The sequence below is a fragment of the Bison bison genome, unplaced genomic scaffold (assembly GCF_000754665.1).
Source record: "Bison bison bison isolate TAMUID 2011002044 unplaced genomic scaffold, Bison_UMD1.0 scf7180017845359, whole genome shotgun sequence".
In the NCBI taxonomy this organism is placed as follows: Eukaryota; Metazoa; Chordata; class Mammalia; order Artiodactyla; family Bovidae; genus Bison; species Bison bison.
Window position 1 is genome coordinate 560 of NW_011475932.1, and position 1,324 is coordinate 1,883.

General features: G+C 44.9%; 1 protein-coding gene across 1 annotated transcript in view; it reads right to left on the bottom strand.

Annotated features, from left to right (window-relative positions):
- Nucleotides 1-319: 319 nt before the first annotated feature.
- The window catches only part of LOC104984239 (antigen WC1.1-like), a gene marked incomplete at both ends in the record, with an annotated part of 6,973 nt that continues 5,968 nt past the window's right edge, over nt 320-1,324 (bottom strand). The window contains 1 exon segment of the mRNA XM_010833901.1: nt 320-632. Within this exon segment, the coding sequence (XP_010832203.1) occupies nt 320-632 (313 nt within the window).

The window sequence follows — 1,324 nt, forward strand, 5'->3', positions numbered from 1 at the left end:
CATTTAAGCTTCTCTGGTGGCTCAGACAGTAATGAATCTGACTGCAGTGTAGGAGACCCGATTTTCATACCTGGGTCAGGATGATCCCCTGAAGAAGGGAATGGTAACCCATTCCAGTAGTCTTGCCTGGAGAATCCCATGGACAGAGGAACCTGGCAGGCTATAGTCCATGTGGTCGAAAAGAGCACAACTGAGCAACTAACATTTTCACTTTATATCGTTTTGTGGACCCAAATTAAACTCATCACTTAGATTTTAAAATATCAAATCTCACTGCATCCTACAGGGTTGAGAAAGACACACAGAAATAGTAAGTCACCTGCACACGAGATATAGGCTTCCTCCTTTGTAGAGCATGAAGTGTAATTCCAAGGGTCAGAATGACATTGCCAGAGAGAGGTGTCAGTTTTCTGACAGCGGATTCCATCCACCCACTGGGGTCTAGAACCTTCTCTGAGACCAACAGAAGAGTTGAGGGTTCCACTGTCCCCACAGCCAAGCTGTCTGCAGATCACGGACACAGTGATGTCTTCCATGGGGCTGCGGCAGACACTGCCCCAGGTCCCGTTGTAGAAAACTTCCAGCCACCCAGCACACTGATGGTCCTCGCTCACCATCCTGAGGGCCAGGAACTCTAAGGTTGAAAGGGGAAGAGACAGGACACAATGAAAATTTTGCTGGATGTTCTAGGTTTTCCTTTCTTCTAGAAATGGTGAACATTCATCTCTGACCTTGTTCAAGAGATACCCACTAGATAACAAGGCTGACATCGCCTCCCTTTTAACTGACTTTGTCCATTTGTGTCTGTCTTTCTATTTCTACCACAATGGTGTAGTGGATTTGAACTGAGAGGAAGACCACACTTCATGGATGCTAGTCAGAGAGGGGCAGCTGAATCCTGCTTCCTGACGAAATCTTTAAAGAATATGTCAAAGGGATGTGATATGGATATTAGGGAGATAGGGATAATAATTAACCCAAAAATGTAAATGTCCACATCCCAATCTTTGCAGCCTGTGAATATGTTACCATACCTGACAAGAGGGATTTACAGATGTGATTAAGGTAAGGACCTTGGGATGGTGAGATGATGTATTAACAATATGAGCCCAGTCTAATCACATCCTTAGACCCACTGTCCTTAAATGTGGAATACTTTTCTTAGCTCCAGCTAGAAAGAGAGATGTGATTCTGGATAATGGTTGAAGGCCTGCAGCATTGCTGGTCTGTAATGGATGAAGGGTGCTGTGAAGGAAGGAATGTAGGTGGTTTCAAGAAGTTTGAAAAGGCAAGAAACAGATTCTCCCCTAGAGCCGCGAAAGTG